General features: G+C 41.7%; 1 protein-coding gene and 1 long non-coding RNA gene across 5 annotated transcripts in view; one reads left to right on the top strand and one right to left on the bottom strand.

Moving 5' to 3' along the window:
- LOC113031773 (uncharacterized) overlaps positions 1-18,854 on the top strand; it is a 34,741-nt gene that overhangs the window by 9,900 nt on the left and 5,987 nt on the right. For 3 of the 4 annotated variants that reach the window (XM_080308551.1, XM_080308552.1, XM_026184188.2), the window contains exons 4-21: positions 1,910-2,309; positions 2,535-2,575; positions 5,727-6,000; positions 9,000-9,047; positions 9,335-9,378; positions 9,736-10,021; positions 10,394-10,437; positions 10,995-11,280; positions 11,790-11,833; positions 12,123-12,396; positions 12,775-12,824; positions 12,913-12,986; positions 14,206-14,420; positions 14,533-14,786; positions 15,071-15,199; positions 15,644-15,791; positions 17,454-17,483; positions 17,726-17,773. In XM_080308551.1, the coding sequence (XP_080164677.1) occupies positions 1,910-2,309; positions 2,535-2,575; positions 5,727-6,000; positions 9,000-9,047; positions 9,335-9,378; positions 9,736-10,021; positions 10,394-10,437; positions 10,995-11,280; positions 11,790-11,833; positions 12,123-12,396; positions 12,775-12,824; positions 12,913-12,986; positions 14,206-14,420; positions 14,533-14,786; positions 15,071-15,199; positions 15,644-15,791; positions 17,454-17,483; positions 17,726-17,773 (2,689 nt within the window). The remainder of the gene's footprint in view (positions 1-1,909; positions 2,310-2,534; positions 2,576-5,726; positions 6,001-8,999; positions 9,048-9,334; positions 9,379-9,735; positions 10,022-10,393; positions 10,438-10,994; positions 11,281-11,789; positions 11,834-12,122; positions 12,397-12,774; positions 12,825-12,912; positions 12,987-14,205; positions 14,421-14,532; positions 14,787-15,070; positions 15,200-15,643; positions 15,792-17,453; positions 17,484-17,725; positions 17,774-18,854) is intronic. The other variant, XM_026184184.2, reaches the window with a different exon arrangement.
- LOC145431987 (uncharacterized) lies at positions 12,618-13,063 on the bottom strand. Its single transcript, XR_013912327.1, has 2 exons — positions 12,985-13,063; positions 12,618-12,670 (listed from the first exon to the last, which is right to left on the bottom strand). It is a non-coding gene; the product is annotated as an uncharacterized LOC145431987 (long non-coding RNA).

Genomic DNA, 18,854 nt, shown 5'->3' with positions numbered 1-18,854 from the left:
CGATACTTTGGTGTCACGGTTCGATATTTTTTCGACACAAAAAAAATGTTCATGCATTTTTAATTTGTCATTTATTAAAATTATAAATATATATTTTAACTCAAAAGTACAGTTTTTAAATTTAACCCTAACCCTTGTGCGTGTTTTTTATTTTGACAGCGAATGCGCACCTGCGGACCACTTATGTGCAGCCCTGGTTATTTAGCTCATCATGTTGCAGCCACAGAAATTCTTTTGTCCATGAAACCATAAAGCTGCACTTTCTTTTTGCCTTATAGTCTGATTTGTCATAACTTCTCCGTTTTGTGGTAAGCTTTTCTTTGGCTGTCACTTCTTCACCCTGACCTGTCTTATTTGGCTCAGCAGAACTGAAATGCTTTTACACACGCACTCACATAAGCTCAGCGATTCTCTGCGCGATCAACCTCTCACATGTTTAAGCTGCGGGAGATTTCACTTGTCATGTTTGCATAGTAAGCTAACAATTAATAAGACGATGTCAGAGTAATTGGTGCACAAATTATCATCACTCACAGATCAGTGCTGTCGCTCTCTATACACAGTTCGCACGATTGCAAAGTGAAAGCAAAAAAACAAGCGCAAATTCAAACGCGACTTCAATATGTCACATATTGACAGTGGCTCACCGATGCCAATGACATAATTACCCAGCTACATTTCTGAAAGAATGCAAAAGCATTGACATATATTTTTCCTACAATAGCCCGACGGGCAGGGAAGAGAAAGATTTTGGTAGCCCGACTGAAAAAAATCGCTAGCCCCGGGACGTCGGGCTAGCGATATTGCAAGCCCTGTATCTGATTGAGGAATCACTCATCTTTGGAAAAGAGAGTTTATTACAGAGAAATGGCTCTTTCCAAAATAAAAGCTATACTATCCGCTTCTTCTGGGCTATATTCTCAGCAGCATAAGGAGAATCATGTGCTAACAGCTGTCTAAATGACTCGGCTAAAGTTAGTAGCATGCTTGCTTTTTTTTTGTCTGCTTCCACTTGTCTTTGCACTAGGATGATGTCGGCGTAAATGTGCAGTCATATTCGTTGTGTTCCCACTAGTGCTTTCAGGTTAATCTCGTTGAAATGACCTTAACGCCACAACACGGCAAATCTCCGTTAACGAGCTACCGCCGATCGCTCCGTGCATGGGGCTAGACGGCCAACATGTTAACGAGCTAACTGCACTAACACACTAGTTCTCACCCATGTAATTCAGCATTGCATGGCACATCCAACATACTGTTTTACTTTAGTCCATGACTCGCTTACCTTCAGGGTCATACGTCACATGAAAACCAAAATAATTCCAAACGCCAGATCTGAATGAGAGTGGGGGAGGTCCATGTTGCAAGGAGAGCTTAACTTCTGTCTCGCTAGCTTGCCCTGCGCTCTTCCTTCTGACGATGCTTTCTGTGTTGAGCGCTCAGTGGATCTGCGCTCGACTACTCCGCCTAGGCTGCACTGTCGAGCCTAGGCGGAGTAGTCGAACGCAGATTCACTGAGCGCTCAACACAGACAGCATCGTCAGAAGGAAAGTTGATAAAATAAATTACAAATTTTGTATTGTTCGATACATATGCGTACCGAACCGAAAGCACTGTATCGAACGGTTCAATATCGATACGAATATCGTTGCACCCCTACCAAGCAGGTACCCACCAAGCACCAGATGTTCATGGAGGTTATTTTCTGCTCTACGTCTGGTCGACCGGTCATGACCTTAAAAAGACGCAGCTTTATGTCTGAAGGTCAAAGGTCATCTTTTCAGGTTTTTAGAAAGAATTGGATTCAAACATGAATTTATTTTTAGCACACTAAAATGTTTCTGTTGATTAAAAATCAAACAGATATTTGAATGGTGCATCGCTGTCATGTGACCTCTGTTTTGACCAGGTAGAAACGATGGAGTCTCTTATTGAGCTGCTTTTGGAGACACTGGCTGATCTGAGAGGCAGCGAGGTCAGAGACTTCATCCAGATCCTGAGAAGAAAACATGGCTCAATGAGCCCCATGCGTGTGTCTGAGCTGTCAGACCTGCAGGATGTGCAGGGCGTGGCTGATCTGAGAGGCAGCAAGGTCAGAGACTTCATCGAGATCGTGAGAAGAAAACGTGGCTCAATGAGCCCCATGAGTCTGCCTGAGATGTCAGACCTGCAGGACGTGCAGGACGTGGTGTTTTTGATGGTGAGGACTTTTGGCCAACAGTCAGTGGAGAAGATCGTGGAGGTTTTAAAGGAGATGGAGAGGACTGATCTGGCTCAGAGGCTGACAGACAGCAGCTCAGAAGCTCAAAGTAAGATAAAGACAAAACATGTTAAAATGATAAAAGTGTTTCTGCTTCAGTTCATATTAGAAACAGTCAGATTTACAGAGCAAAGAGAGCATTGTTGACGAGCAGAAAATGATGTTCAGCAGGTTTAAACTTTTTTTTGTTGTTGATCTCTGTGTATTTTTTTAAAGCTCGATTAGCTTTTATTAAACACTTATTTCTATTTCTGTTAATTTCTCTTGTTTTCAGACAAACATCTGGATGAACATCTGTCTGCACTGATCCATAAAGTGAGTAACGTCTCATCTGTCTGACTCTGCAGAGTTCAGCTTTGATTCAATAAGATGCAGTTTGAAAATCATAATTTCATCATTTAGATTAAACAGTTGTCACAGAAATGTTTTTAGATTTAAAATCAAAGATTATTAAAAAGCGTGTTTACATAAATACTAGGGGTGCAACGATATTCGTATCGGTGAGCCACTGTCAATATGTGACATATTGAAATCGCGTTTGAATTTGCGCTTGTTTTTTTGCTTTCACTTTGCAATCGCGCGAACTGTGTATAGAGAGCGACAGCACTGATCTGTGAGTGATGATAATTTGTGCACCAATTCCTCTGACATCGTCTTATTAATTGTTAGCTTACTATGCAAACATGACAAGTGAAATCTCCCGCAGCTTAAACATGTGAGAGGTTGATCGCGCAGAGAATCGCTGAGCTTATGTGAGTGTGTGTGTAAAAGCAGCAGGATTTATATTTTAGTTCTGCTGAGCCAAATAAGACAGGTCAGGGTGAAGAAGTGACAGCCAAAGAAAAGCTTACCACAAAACGGAGAAGTTATGACAAATCAGACTATAAGGCAAAGAGAAAGTGCAGCTTTATGGTTTCATGGACAAAAGAATTTCTGTGGCTGCAATATGACGAGCTAAATAACCAGGGCTGCACATAAGTGGTCCGCAGGTGCGCATTCGCTGTCAAAATAAAAAACACCGCCTTTGCCTCCGCGAACACATCGGACTACAAACACGCACATTACCAACTCCGGAAGACGATCAAATTAGCCAAACGTGAGTACAGGGACAGGGTGGAGCAACAGTTTGACAACCCTCGGAGTATGTGGCAGGGACTAAACACGATCACAGACTTTAGAGGGAAAACCAGCACACCGCAGACCACGGCCTCTCTGTGTGAGGATCTAAACGTATTCTACGCTATATTTGACACAGCGAACACCATGAGACCGGACAGTGTGCGCACCGCGGATGACGTCAGTGCGCACACTGTGTCTGAGGAGGATGTGCGGAGGTGCTTCAGGAAGGTGAACGCACGCAAAGCTACTGGTCCGGACGGGATTCCCGGCCGCGTCCTCAGGTCATGTGCGGCTCAGCTGGCTGGAGTGTTCACACACATCTTCAACCTTTCCCTCTCTCTGTCTGTAGTCCCAGCCTGCTTCAAAATGGCCACCATCGTCCCTGTACCCAAATCCTCCACCATATCCTCATTGAACGACTGGCGACCTGTAGCCCTGACCCCCATCGTAAGCAAATGCTTCGAGAAGCTGGTCAGGGACTTCATCTACTCTGCACTACCCGACTCACTGGACCCTCTACAGTTCGCATACCGCCACAACAGGTCCACTGATGATGCCATAGCCCTGACACTACACACTGCCCTGTCACACCTGGAGAAGAGAGACACGTATGTGAGGATGCTGTTTGTAGATTACAGCTCAGCATTCAATACCATCGTTCCCTCGAAGCTGGACAGGAAACTGCAGGATCTAGGACTGAGCAGCTCCCTCTGCAGCTGGAGCCTTAGCTTCCTGTCTGACAGACGCCAAGTGGTCAGACTGGGCAGCATCACCTCATCCCCCATCACACTGAACACTGGTGCTCCACAGGGGTGTGTACTGAGCCCTCTCCTATACTCACTCTACACCTACGACTGCACAGCCACTAACAGCTCCAACATCATTGTGAAGTTTGCGGACGACACTACAGTGGTGGGTCTTATCACCAACGGTGATGAGACGGCTTACAGGGAGGAGGTCAGCGCCCTGACCCACTGGTGTCAAGACAACCATCTCACCCTCAACGTCGCAAAGACAAAGGAGTTGATAGTGGACTTCCGGAGGTGCAGAGAAGCACACACCCCCATCATCATCAACGGCGCTGCTGTGGAGAGAGTGAGCAGCTTCCGGTTCCTTGGTGTACATCTGGCTGAGGATCTTACGTGGTCAGTACACACAAACAAAACAGTGAAGAAGGCGCAGCAGCGCCTCTTCTTTCTCAGGAGACTGAAAAGATTCGGCATGAGCCCCCGCATCCTCAGGACCTTCTATCACTGTGCCATTGAGAGCATCCTCACTGGATGCATCACCACCTGGTATGGCAACAGCACCGCCTACAACTGCAAAGCTCTCCAGTGAGTAGTGCGGTGCTCTGAACGGATAATTGGAGGTGAGCTTCCCTCCCTCCAAGACATCTACAGGAAGCGCTGCCTGAGGAAAGCGGGGAGGATCATCAAGGACTCCAGTCACCCCAGCCATAAACTGTTCAGACTGCTTCCATCAGGAAGGAGGTTCTGCAGCATCCGGTCCCGTACCAGCAGACTGAGAGACAGCTTTTTCCATCAGGCCATCAGACTGCTGAACACGTCATAGACACCTCAGCTTCACTACTGGAACTTTAACATTATGCACTCCATACTGTACAGTAACGCCACTGTTTTGCACATATTCAACTCTGTATATTTTATTATTATTATTATTATTATTATTATTATTATTTTATTTTATTTTTTTACTATTTAATTTGTAAAAATGTGTATACACACACACACACACACACACACACACACACACACACACACACACACACGTAGGAAAATATTTAGTATACACATCCAGAAATGCATACACTATTATATATTGTACATATATTTATTAGTTTCAGGTTGGCCATTCTTGTATTTTGCTCGTTTGTGTTGTTGTGTTTGCACATCTCTGTTGCTTGTGGGGCTCGCACACAAGAATTTCACTCGCATGTGCTGTGCCAGTGTGCCTGCACATGTGATGTGACAATAAAAGTGATTTGATTTGATTTGATTTGATTTGATTTGAAACACGCACAAGGGTTAGGGTTAAATTTAAAAACTGTACTTTTGAGTTAAAATATATATTTATAATTTTAATAAATGACAAATTAAAAAGGCATGAACATTTTTTTGTATCGAAAAAATATCGAACCGTGAATTTTGTATATCGTTGCACCCCTAATAAATACATCTTAATAAATAAGATAATAAAAGAAAACAAAGTGTTTCAGAGAAAACATTGAAAACATTCAAAGTTTAAAACAGCTACAAAAACATAAATCTGTAATTTTCACAGTGAGGAAACATTTTTTCTTTATGAATGTTTGCTTTGAATTTTCCAGGTTGCAACAATGGCAGCTGTTAAAGATGTGCTTCTAGAAACACTGGAGGGTTTGAGTGATCAGGATCTCAACAAATTCAAGTTGTTCCTGCAGTTCACTTGTTTTCAGAAGAGTCTTCCACAAATCGAATTGAGAACTGACAGAAAAGGAATAGTGAATGATATGATTGATAAACTTGGTCATCAGTCTGTGGAGGTGATCAGGGAGGTTTTAACAGACATGCAGAGAACTGATCTGGTGCAGAGGCTGTCAGAGAGCAGCTCAGGACTCAAAGGTAAGAGGAAATAATCTGTCAGAGTTTCTGTAATAACTTTAATACATTTTATTTATTCATTAAAGTTTATTTAACCAGGAAAAAATAAACTTGTGACATTAAAAATCTGTTTTACAAGAGTGTCCTGGCCAAGAAGGACAGCTGTACAATAATCATAAGCTGCATAAATTAATACATCAGATATGTTGGGATTATTCTTAACTGTGTGTGGAAGGATTTTAAATATAATATTACACCTTACAGTAAAAATTAATTTAAAGAATTAAATCAAAACCTGTCAGAGAAACTCACAACAAGAACTGCATAATATAAACTTTATTATAGAATAGAATAGAATAGAATAGAATTCAACTTTATTGTCATTGCACATGCACAGGTACAGGGCAACGAAATGCAGTTTGCATCCATCCAGAAGTGCTTAGTGATATAGATATATTACAATATATATTAGCAATAATATAGATATGTGAGTATATTACAGAAATGGGTCTATTATGGTATGTTATAATGTACACGGTATGAAGTATGTTGTGAATATTCTATAACTATAAGTATGTACAGGGTGTAGTGAGTACAAGCTATGTACAGGATATGAACAGGATATAAATATGAAAAACTATACAGAATATGAAATAAATAACTTTACAGAATCTGAGATATACAGCTATACAGAAATGGGAACTATGCAAGTTGTAAACAGTTGTAGGATTAAAGATTATTGAATGTACAGAATGATTATTTACACAGAGCTATACATTAGTGCAGTTAAGATAAGTGAGGGTGTAGATAGTTTCTACAGAGGCTATATAAAGTGCTAGTGGTTGTGAGTGGTGGTTCAGTCCATGTTATTATTGTGTTTGAGGGTACAGTTGTCCATTGTGGGTGTGTGTATGTTCAGTCCATGAGTTAACGTGGGTCAGATGTCAGGAGGCAGAGTTCAGGAGTCTGACAGCTGTGGGGAAGAAGCTGTTCCGGTACCTGGTGGTCTTAGTCCGGAGGCTCCTGTAGCGCCTCCCAGAGGGCAGGAGGGTGAAGAGTCCATGTGATGGGTGACTGGGGTCTCTGATGATTTTCCCAGCCCTTTTCAGACACCGCTTCCTGTAGATGTCTTTTATGGCAGGAAGTGGTGCTCCGGCGATGCGCTGGGCAGTTTTCACGACCCTCTGCAACGCCTTCCGGTCCGAGGCAGAGCAGTTCCCGTACCAGACTGTTATACAGTTGGTCAGGATGCTCTCGATGGTGCAACGATAGAAGTTCACCAGGATGTCTGAGGACAGGTGGTTCTTCCTCAGAGTCCTCAAGAAGAAGAGGCGCTGGTGAGCCTTCTTGACCAGCTTGGAGCAGTTGGTCGTCCAGGTGAGATCCTCGGAGATGTGGACTCCCAGGAACTTGAAGCTGCTCACACGCTCCACAGCCGTCCCCTTAATGTGGATGGGTGGATGTGGGTCAGCATTCCTCCTGTAGTCCACGATGAGCTCCTTGGTCTTCTCGGTGTTAAGCAGCAGGTTGTTTGTGTCGCACCACTCAGCCAGACGATCCACCTCCTCCCTGTAGGCGGCCTCATCGTTGTCACTGATGAGGCCAATCACCGTGGTGTCATCTGCAAACTTAATGATGGTGTTGGAACCATCAGCAGGTCTGCAGTCGTGGGTGAAGAGGGAGTAGAGGAAAGGGCTCATCACACAGCCTTGTGGTACACCGGTGTTCATTGTGATGGTAGATGAGCAGCGGTTATCCAGCCGGACATGTTGGGGGCGGTTGGTCAGGAAGTCCAGTAACCATTTGCAGATGAGGGAACTGATGCCCAGGTCTGTCAGTTTCCTGATGAGTTGTGAGGGGTGGATTGTATTGAATGCTGAACTGAAGTCTATAAACAGCATTCTGGCGTAGGTGTTGTTGTTGTCCAGGTGTGAGAGGATAGAGTGCAGTGCGATGGAGACTGCATCCTCTGTGCTCCTGTTCTGGCGGTATGCGAATTGGTGGGGGTCCAGGGTGGGGGGGAGACAGGATTTGAAGTGTGCTAGGACCAGCTGCTCTAAGCACTTAGTGATGATGGGGGTGAGTGCTACTGGGCGGTAATCATTGAGGCAAGATGGGTTGGAGTTTTTGGGTATCGGGACGATGGAGGTGGATTTGAAGCAGGCCGGTACCACAGCGTGGGCCAAGGACAGATTGAATATGTCTGTCAGCACTCCTGCAAGCTCCCCAGAACACGCTCTGAGAACACGCCCGGGGATGCCATCGGGACCTGCAGCCTTGTGGACATTGATCCTGCTCAGCACCGCTCCTACATCGGTGGGGGAGAGAGTCAGAGGTTGGTGGTCTGGCGTCACGTCTGCTTTGGTTGTGGTTGTGGGGTTCCCTCGCTCAAAACGAGCATAAAAGTTGTTGAGCTCGTTGAGGAAGGAGACATCAGAGGATGCGGGGGAGGGTTTGGTGGTCCTGTAGTCTGTAATGGTCTGGAGTCCTTTATTATCATTTATAAATGGATGAATGTTTCCTCTGATTTATTTTGGACAGACGTTGATAAATGAACACATTCAGGTTGTACAAACACAGTAAAATTAAACAGATTTGTTTTCATATTTCAATGTTTAAAGTAAAAATATTCAGCTTATTGAATCAGTGACTTTCTTTAGTAAATGTTGTTTTAAAGCTCTTTGAACTTCTTTCCTTTGAAAATATTTTTCTTTGTTTTTTGCATTTTGAGCTCATTAATATCAGTCTTGTGTTGTAAATGGATCTTTATGTTAGCTTTGATTGAAACTCCACTATGGAGACAGACGACCTGTATGAGGTAAATGATTCAAAGTCTTTTCAGTGATTTCTCTGTGATTGTGTAACTATGGCCTCCTCCTGCCTTCAGTCAGCACAGCTGAAAGTGAAATATTAAAGCTTTTTATTGTCAGGACTCAGTGTTATACTCAGGATGAGCACACATAAAGGACACACACAGTGTCTGTATCATGTAGTTACAGTTTGTATTCAATGTGTTGCAGCTGCAGGATCATCAGCTGAAGGATTTGATGTGGAGGAAACAGAGAAAGGTCAGTGTCCAGAAAACACATGAATCAATAAATACACTCATTGATATGAAGATGAAGAAGATGAAGAAGAAGAATTACTGAATGAAACAGAACTGGATCATTTCCTCACACGTTGATAGTTTCCCATCAAATATGACTTCATGTTAACAAGTTTAATGTTGTTATTAATCCAACTTACAAGGATCATCAGAATGAAATCAAAGCATCAGTTATTTCAAAGTGTCTGATTATTAACACTGATGTTAAATCAGTCATGAATGAAGCTTTTAATCTTTCTTTTCTGTCAGAGAAACACTCTGAGGATGAACGTTGGCCTGCACTGATCCACAAAGTGAGTCATGTCACATCTGTCTGACTTCAGATCATCCAGCTTTCATTTCATAAACACAGGATAGAAATCTTCAATAGAAACAAATGATTTGATTTTGATTGGAAAAGTCAAAGTTTGATAAGTTGAGCGTGTGCAGTGAGGGAGGTCTGCAGCAGGTCAGAAAAGTCCTGAACTTGTTAACAGAAGCAGAATAATTGTTAATCAGCTGTTTGTGATCATTGTGACATCATCACCTTATGTGATGGATGATGTCATCTAAACACATCTACATTTGTAAAGTGTTGATGAGAAAACAAACAAACCTGAAAGTGAGAAATGTCACATTTATCTCATGAACATTTTCTTTGAATTTTCCAGGTAGAAACGATGGAGTCTGTTATTGAGCTGCTGCTGGAAGCTCTGGATGGTCTCAATGAGCCGGAGCTCAGAGAGTTCAACTGGACCCTGCGACAAATTCATCTTCACCAATATTACTCAGACTTCTCATGGATGCCGTACGAGTGCACAGACCTGCAGGACACAGTGTTTCTGATGGTGCAGACTTACGGCCAACAGTCAGTGGAGAAGACCATGGAGGTCTTAAAGAAGATGAAGAGGACTGATCTGGCTCAGAGGCTGTCAGACTGCAGCTCACTGCCTCGAAGTAAGACAACAAAATCAAAACTCATTAAAGTCATAAAACTGTTTTCATGTCTCATAAACGTCTGACTAAAGTCTTCTTTGACTTTATAAATAATATTTGTAATAAAGACAAAAAAACACATCTTTAAAACATATTTTATGGCTGTTCTGGAAAAATATACTTCAATAAATACATAAAAATGAGACCAGATTAAATCCAAATACTTTGTGAGGAGGAGCAAAAATGACTCCTTCATACTGTTTATTATTGCTGAGGAGGTTTCAGTGTAATTCTGCATATTGTCCATTTTTCCAAAGTCATATTTCCTGAATAATTGTCAGTTAGTTGTTAAATGTGTTTGTCATGAGTGACTTTGAGCACTTTTCTCCTCAGAGAAACACTCTGTGGATGAACGACGCTCTGCACTGATCCACAAAGTGAGTCATGTCACATCTCTGATTCAGTACAAGACAGCAGGCTGAAAGTCAGAGGACTAAAGTATCATCAGTTCTCATGTTGACTCATTTTTCTCATGATTTCTGCTGGATGTTTGTGACAAACTGAAGCTTCATTCAGTTTGACTTCTTCAGCAGTAATTTTCTGCAACACTAATGTCAGGATGTCTTTACCACTGAGGATGAGCTGAGGAAGTGTCAGCATGTACATTTGTCCTGACTCTTCAACAGGACAGAGAAATCTGAAAACATCAAACACTTTCAGATTAAACAGGAAACTTTATTCTACTTACAAATATTAATAAAGAATGAAAGATGATGTGAAATCAGGGAAAGATTCTTGATGGATATATTTCAGTTTTTATCTGCACAGTGAGAGAAGAACTGCAGCCTGTAAAGAAAAAGTATTCAAACCCATAAAAGTGGATCACAGTTTTATATTTTCTTCATTTTTTTCATAAACGTACTGCAACTAGTAAATAGATGCTTGTGTTTGGCTAAATAAATATGTGACCCCGTGATTGTGTTTATTGTTCCAGGCGGCAACAATGGCAGCTGTTAAACATCTGCTTTTAGAAACTTTGAATGATTCGAGTAATAAGGAGCTCAAGAAATTTAAGAGGCTCCTGCAGACGATCCTTCCTTGGAGGAATCGGTCATTCTTCTCACGGAGGTTGAGTCTCTCATCAACCAGAGCAGATGTAGTGAATCTGATGGTGGATGAACTTGGTCATCAGTCTGTGGAGGTGACCAGAGAAGTTTTCATGCACATGAACAGAACTGATCCGGTGCAGAAGTTACCAGAGAGCAGCTCAGCATCCAGAGGTAAGACCAACATGCATGAGTGTAAACTCTGTGTCATCAACAGGTTTTTGTGTTGGTGGTGTCATGGTGGTGCAGTGGTTAGCACTGTGTCCTCACAGCATGAAGGTTGTGTGTTTGAGCCTCCTGGTTGGCTGGAACCTTTCTGTGTGGAGTTTGCATGTTCTCCCTGTGCCTGCATGCTTTTCCTCAGAGTGCTCTGGTTTCCAGTCCAAACACATGCTTGTTGGCTTTATTGCTGGTTCTAAATTAAATGTGGGTGTGAAAGGTTGTCTGTCTGTTTAAAACCTGAGGTGGACAGGTGTACCCTCTCTCATTATCACAGCTGGGAACCCCCAGTTACTTTGGTTGGACAGGATGGAGGGTTTCTTTGTTGGGTTCTTATGTCATTTTATTTAGTTTCACATGATTTTCTCTTTTAAATCATCTGTGTCGTCTGAAGGCTGATTCTACTTGGATGTGTGATGATGTTTGAATCCTCAGAGTTGATGGTAAATGTCTTTCCTCCTCAGAGAAACACTCTGTGGATGAACATGGAGCTGCACTGTTGAAGAGAGTGAGTGTGACTTTAACTCAGCTTTTACAAAACTTCACAAAGACTTAAATTCTAGAAAAAAGGACATTTAGCTTTTAGTATTGATGGAAGGTAAACAATGTTTTTTTCATGAAACAAACGTTTTGCAGTTCATAAATACATAAAATTAAATGTCAAAACCGCCAGCTGTCTCTTCAGTGATTATTCTAAAACATATAAATATTAATGAAGACATCTTTAAAATCTTTAAGAAATCTTTAATATTAATAGATATTATACAGTAACTTAATACATTGTTTTGGTTTTACAGGAAAAAGAACAGGAAGCTGTCAGACAGATTCTCTTGGAAACACTGAATGAATTCAGTCAAAAGGATCTAAAGAAATTCAAGCAGTTGCTGCCGTTCACGTGCTTTAAGATGAGCCTGCCACAAATGGAGAGGTACTGGTATCCAAACAGGACAAAAGACCTTGTGAATGTGATGGTGGATAAACTTGGTCATCAGTCTGTGGAGGTGACCATGGAGGTTTTAACAGACATGAACAGACCTGATCTGATGCTGAGGCTGTCAGAGAGCAGCTCAGGTGAGACCAAAGTTTAATAAACAGATTTTCATAATTTACAATAAACTTGTTTAAACAACTTCTAATCAACAAACATTAAAATAAACAGGAAACACAACAGACGTCCAAAAGTAACTTTGCATAAATGATCAGAGCTGAATCCAACCTTTCTCTCTGTCTCTGTCTTGTTCTGACATCACTGGTGAGAATATTTGAATTCATCAGCTTTTGATCATCTTAGACGTCACTCAGCTGCACGTCCTGCTGAACATGTTGTTCTGATGTTGAAGCAGCACTGCACAGCATAAAGTGATCAAACAGCAAACATGTGGACAGTTAGAGGATGATTTTATATGTCAGCATAACATCATTCATTTGAATTCTTTGTGTCTCAACAAGGACGAAAAACTGAAAGAAGTTCAGAGCTTGAAGGTTGTCAGAGCCTGACGGTAATCCCTTCCATTCATCCATTTATTGCTAAAGTTTCTTTCTTTATAAACATGTGTACTTATTGACTAAAGAGACTGTCCTCTGCAGCAGGACTGCAGTGATTGGACTAAACTTGAACCTGAGGTGAACAGTACAGATGCAGACGAGGCTCCAACTTACAGGTAAATCAACTTCCTGAATGCTGCAGCACAGCAAACTGGAACTACAGGAAACAGTTCAGCTTTGGATTTATTCCCAGATAGGGATGGGTATTGATAAGATTTTCACGATTCCGATTCCATTTTCGATTCTGTTTAACGATTCGATTCTTCATCGATTCTTTTTTAAAAAGGAGAACACTAAGGTCGATTAGCTCAGAACTTTGTTTTATGTCTTCTCTTTGAACAAAATAGAAATTTAGGAGTAACATGGCCTTACAAACCCAGCAGTGAGATCTTAAGCGATCCAGCCTACGGCTCTTCAATGGGGCGTCACAGGGTCCCCAGGAAAAACATTGTAAATGTAAAATAATAAAATAAATATTCTTCTGTAGCAATAACAAAGTATAACATAAATCATTCTGTAGCAATAACACAAGAATATCCAGTAATGTCCCTGCCTACAATTAAACACATTCACTTACTGAAAATCATCTGCTGTGGCAAATGGGTGCAAGCCTTTGACCACAAACTGAGTCACTGCTCAGTGACGTTCATCTATCCTGCCTGAAAGGAGACGCTGCCGGTAGACTGCAGCGAGAACTGCCAGCATCTGAGCCAGACTCTGTCTCTCTCATCATGGTCACTAAATGCACAGTCATGGCAGGTTTGTAATAAGGCAGATCGCACTAACATAATATGCACTGTTAGTTGATTATTTACCTGCTGCATTAACGGGAGAGGAAGTGCAAACGTTACCGCTGCTGCTGGGTTGAGATTCACGAGTCCGGAGCGGAATTAAAAACACGACATTCATTTAAGGTCATCGCGTGTTTTGTGAGCAAATGCTTTTGATATTCGTAGTGTTTCCTCCCTTAAATGAAATATCTACTTTGCAAGTATTGCAAGTTGCCCTGTTGTCATCTGTTCTCATAAAGTATAACCAAACTTTTGAGCGTTTGAGCCGCTTAGGCGCCGTGTTTCCTGCCAGGTAAATGACGCTCCGCAACGTGGTGACGTCATTCGGGGCGACTGGAATCGATAAGGGAATCGTTTTTAAAAGTGGCAAACAACTCCAAGGAATTGAAACAGTGGGAACCGGTTCTCAACAAGAACCGGGTTTCGACACCCATCCCTTTCCCAGAGGAAATTCTTCATTTTGCATCCGATTCACACGACTACTCTCTGTGTTTCCATTCACTCTGTTGTTCCTTCATGAGTGTGTATTTAATTCCTGTTTCAGCCTTCAGTCTGCAGCAGGACACTTTGAATGCAGAGTGTCGGGCTTGCGCTGGGTCTGTAAGGGAAAGACCAGCTTTCAGTACCAGTTTAGATCTTGGGAGGGACACATGGAGAGGATGGAGAGCAGACAATACATGCCTGCAGGTCCTCTGATGGACGTCACAGTCACTGCTGGGAAGTTAAATGAAGTTCACCTGCCACACTGGATCTGCATCGGTAAGAGGACATGAAGGAAGACTTTCAGATGTTTGACATTTCTGACAGTGAGCGCACAAACTGTTATAAACTGTTCTTCTCACCATGTTTGTGTTGTTGTGTTCTCCTGCAGATGACATCCCTGACATATTGGACACGTTTGCAGTCCTTCACATAGATGACTGTGGAGATGTTGTGGAAAAAGTGTCTGAGGTCACACCAACACATGTCAAGTTAACTGAACCACATTTCTCTCTAATAGGGGCTCTGATACGTTTATTCTTTCCTTTGAAAATCAGCTGTTACACGTTGATGTACTATAAACCCAACACATCATTTCTTAAACTCCACGTCTATCCAATCCGACAGGATCCTGCTCTGGAACAGGTAACTGAACAGATTCAATGTATTAGGATCAGTGCAGGCAAAGAAAGTCACAGTACGATTGCTTTTATATTTTATACTAGACACAAGGTGAAAAATATTATCTGGGCACACTGACCATTATTTTTAAATATGACATCATACTGACTGCAAACTCAATGATAAAAGTGTAATAAGCTAAAATGATCATTATCCTAACAGTTCGTCATGAATTTATTTTGCGATTTTAAATCCAAACTGAATTTTAAAATCTTCAGCTGCTGATGACTGATATCATCTGATAACAGGGAATAGACAAGGAAGAATCCTCAGATGGATACAAAAGAATCAAGAAACCACACCCAGACAAGTACCTGCAAACTGAGCGTACTTTCAGCCTCAAAGCCGACAACACAAGTGCAAAAATTCAACCAAAGGTAAAGTTTGTGCTACATGTGAGAGAGTATAACACCCCTGCCTGTGCCATCTTTTTGATTGATGGCCCCACTCTTGACCTTTTGACCCTACCGGAAGTACTCCGGAAGTGACTAATCGAATCCAGATGTGTGTAATATGGAATCCATTAGACACTTCCGGAGTACCCCCCTCCCCCACAGGATGCAATTCGTCGCGCTTATGGATCATATTACACACATCTGGATTTGATTAGTCACTTCCGGTAGGGTCAAAAGGTCAAGGCTGGGGCCATCAATCAAAAAGATGGCACAAGCAGGGGCGTTATACGCATGTGTGTGTGTGTGCGTGTGTGCGTGTGTGTGTGTGTGTGTGTGTGTGTGTGTGTGTGTGTGTGTGTGTGTGTGTGTGTGTGCGCGCTCACAGAGGTATTTTAAAGTTCCTTTGTTTTTGTTTTTCAAACACAGGAGTTAACCCTCAGATACAATAGGCAAAACTTCTATGAGGTGTACGTTAAGAATCCAGGCAGTGAACTCATACTTACACTGGTGCACACTCACCCAGCTGATGGTGAACCAGCTGATGAGCCACTATGGAAATGTGAAATTCAAGCAGGTCAGTGGTTATGAAGCAATATTACCCACACTGTTACTAATATAAGAAATACTGTATGTCATATAATGTCAAATGTAAGATGTTTTTTTTCCATCAAACTTAAAAGAGTCTGCAGCAGTTTGGTTGACACGATGTTTCCAAAAGTATTCACTCGCTCATCCACATCCTTTCATTCATGTGTTAAAATCGCTTCCATGGCCTCAGGTGTATAAAATCAGCACTAAGACATGCAGACTCTTCTACAAACATGTGAAAGAATCACTCGTTCTCAGCAGTTCAGTGGTCCTGTGATAAGACGCCACCTGTGCAACAAGTGTCGAGTCGCACATTTTGAAGCCAGTATGATAACCTTATCCCACCAATGCTGTGGACGTCCAGCTTTTCAGATCCAGTTAAGATCCAATCACTCAAAAAGATCCTCTGGAAAAGAGTAGAATTCTTAGAACAGAGTTTATTAAACAGTGTCATATGAACAGCAGAAATCAGTACAATAAACCAGGATGACAGAAAAAGTGAACAAGCAAAGCGAAGCAACCCCAGAGTGTAGAGCCTCAAAGCACAAACAGCACAGACACACAACAGACAGACAGGGAAGAAGCAGCAGAGCGGGGCATATCGACCCTCCTCTTATATGGGATCAGTGACCCCTCCGCCTGCCGTTGGGTACTCTTTCATCCTTTGTTCTTTCTTTTCATCTTCCACGTATGATGCATAACTTTCTGACCCTGCCCCATAACTTTTACATCCATCATTGAATTGGCTCACTTTGTCCGTTTGATGAGAAAACGGCAGTTAACAGTTAATCAATTTGACAATTTTGTCAGGTACGCATGCCAGACGTAAGCTGCTTTCTATGCCGAGTAAAGGTTTTTCTTGCCTTCTGGTGGCTGAGGTGAGAACCAGAATCCCAGCTTCACGCACAGGGGGCAGGTTTGTTTGCCGTATAGGCATCGAAAGGGCTGGACACAGCGTGAGGCGCTACAGATAAACGCAGAGAAAGTGTCCTATGCGCATACTTTAGCAGTGCCAAAGAAACCTTTGTTTGAACCAGTCACCGTTGGCCATAACACAGTCAAAGGTTACTTATTGATCCTAAATAGTACATTTTCAAACAGTATTGATCAGCATGTGTTTGTACAATAAAGGGCACAAACTTCATTAATATTATTGAAGATAATCTTTGACCTAAATATTTGGGTCTTGTGATTTTGAACGAGTAGAAAAAAAATACTCCAGTATAAGTATATATTTAGTATATAGAAGTATATACGATTACATATGTGAGTATATGTCCAGTGTGTACAGGTACATATGTCATATATATCATAGAAAATCCACAACATTAGTCCTGTGGTGAAATTCCCTTGCTACAAAATATTATACATACAGTCAGCTGTTAGTGGTATTATAACAAAGAACGACAGCCAATCAGCCACAAAGTGACGGGCCACGTAAAATCACAGAGGCCTCCAACTTTCTGCAGAGTCAGTCGCTACAAACTTCACGTGGCCTTCAGATTAGCTCAACAACAGTGCATAGAGCGTTTCAGAGAATGGGTTCCCATGGCAACCAGCTGCTTGAATACTCAGCTTTATTCAGATGAAACTTTCATATTTAACTCTAATGTCAAGTATCCATATTTTGATTTTCCTTGAATTCCAGATGACCATCCAGAGTCTGGTCAAGCTGAAGGTAAGATATCACACGAAAGGAGCATTTAGACGAACCTTTTACTCAGATTATAAATGAATGATTTTCTTCTTCTTCTTTTTTAGTAGACCAGAGTTTAGTGGAATATTCTTTGGTGTAGTTATTTAATTGTTTTAATTTGGTGGCACTGAGTCTCTAATGTTTCAGTTTGCTGGCATAATGAAAGTTAAAAAGTTTGAACATTTGTTAAGAAATTAAAAACTTTCCTTGTTATTTATTAACAGCTGCAGGATCCTCAGTGGGAGCAGCTGCTGTCAGCTCTCAGTCGGCTGGTAGCTTCATCAATATTAACTCAGTTTTATATAATGAAACAGAAAACTGATCAATACTAACTGTGCTTATGTTCCCTAATGACTAAGATGTTGCTTTAAATTTTAGAGATGATTAAATTGAAACTGAAGCTTTGTCCTGTATGGCATGACCCTGACCTTTGACCTTGAAGTATTACATACTAAGATGGTGTATTTGATCATCTTCACCCATGTGATTGGAGCAGAATTGGCTGAAATCTTTGGCTTCTATAAGCCTTCAAAACTTTATGGCATCATTGTGAACTGAAAAATAAAAAGTGTGTTGCACATCTCCTTCCATGCTGCTCACATGTCGTATTACTGGATATGGATTTTTGTTTTTTTACTTGATTATGGTTTGACCTTAACCTTCATTGTTAGCGTCCAAGGTCAAAGTTACCAGTGATGATCAAGGTTATATGTTGTAAGGTTATAAGTACTCATGTTCCCCAAAGCCGAGCATATTGTTGTGAAGTTTAAAAATCCATAAAAAATGATTTTTTTTTCTTTTCTTTTTTTTTTTACCGATTTTCACATTCAGTGTGGTCTTGACCCAAATTTCACCAAAATTAAATCAGTTCGAGCTGTTCTCAGTATCTACCATCACCCAGAATCTGAAAATGTTATTGTCATGATTCGTTGTGTGGCAGGCAGGAGAAGGACCCAAGATGCAGACTCACAGACACGGGGATAAACTTAAAGATCACAGTTTTAATGCTGGCTTAAAGGTGAAACACAAAACAGTACTGAACTAAACTGGAAAAACTAAACATGAGATGTACCAGGAACCATGGGGAGAATAACACACAACATGAGGGAGAACGCGACGCCGAACAGAGGGAGACGCAGACAGAAATACACAGAGGGTTAACGAGGAAAGTGGGAACACACGGGGAACACAGCTGACACAGATAACCATAACGAGACAGGGCGGGGTGAACATAACACTGACGGGAGCCGGGCAGAGTCAAACAGGAAGTACACAGAGGTTCAGACAGGAGGAGAGAGCACGGGGAGAACACAGACATAACAGGCTGGGGAAAACATGGAATAAAACACGAAA

Source organism: Astatotilapia calliptera, chromosome 11, assembly GCF_964374335.1.
Source record: "Astatotilapia calliptera chromosome 11, fAstCal68.1, whole genome shotgun sequence".
Classification (NCBI taxonomy): Eukaryota; Metazoa; Chordata; class Actinopteri; order Cichliformes; family Cichlidae; genus Astatotilapia; species Astatotilapia calliptera.
The sequence above is the reverse complement of the archived record's forward strand: the minus strand, read 5'-3'. Positions and strand labels throughout refer to the sequence as shown.